The 381-nt window shown below is 51.7% G+C and overlaps 1 protein-coding gene across 1 annotated transcript in view; it reads right to left on the bottom strand.

Moving 5' to 3' along the window:
• The window catches only part of MRPL23 (mitochondrial ribosomal protein L23), a 25,803-nt gene extending 25,428 nt beyond the window's left edge, over positions 1–375 (bottom strand). Inside the window, exon 1 of the mRNA XM_042445634.1 lies at positions 323–375. Coding sequence (XP_042301568.1) covers positions 323–342 — 20 coding nt within the window. The 5' untranslated portion in view covers positions 343–375. The remainder of the gene's footprint in view (positions 1–322) is intronic.
• Between the last annotated feature and the right edge of the window lie 6 nt (positions 376–381).

Raw genomic sequence — 381 nt, 5'->3', positions numbered from 1 at the left:
CCCACTTTCTCTCCAGGAGCGATGCCCCAAACGCCCTCCTCCATTTTGAGCATGAATTTACATTTCTAGCAGGAGTGTTTTTAAGCTTTTGTGCTGCAAGGTCCTCCATTATTATTATTATTATTTTATTATTTTGCTTGAATGCCCTCCATTTTGCGGTGCCTTGTCCTCCTTTGCGGGGGGGGGGTGTGAAGACCCCTCTGGTCACCCTACACACAACACAAACACACTTCCCTGAGCCCCTTCCCCTTTGGAGCCCAGGGCACCAGGGAAACCCTGAGGAGGAGAGCTGGGGAGGAAGCTACTACAGTACAGTACTCACAGAATCCGCCTCGCCGCCATCTTGGAAGAAGCCCAGCCTCCCAGTCTCTCTCTCTCTGA

The sequence above is a fragment of the Sceloporus undulatus genome, chromosome 1 (assembly GCF_019175285.1).
Source record: "Sceloporus undulatus isolate JIND9_A2432 ecotype Alabama chromosome 1, SceUnd_v1.1, whole genome shotgun sequence".
Taxonomy (NCBI): domain Eukaryota; kingdom Metazoa; phylum Chordata; class Lepidosauria; order Squamata; family Phrynosomatidae; genus Sceloporus; species Sceloporus undulatus.
The sequence above is the reverse complement of the archived record's forward strand: the minus strand, read 5'-3'. Positions and strand labels throughout refer to the sequence as shown.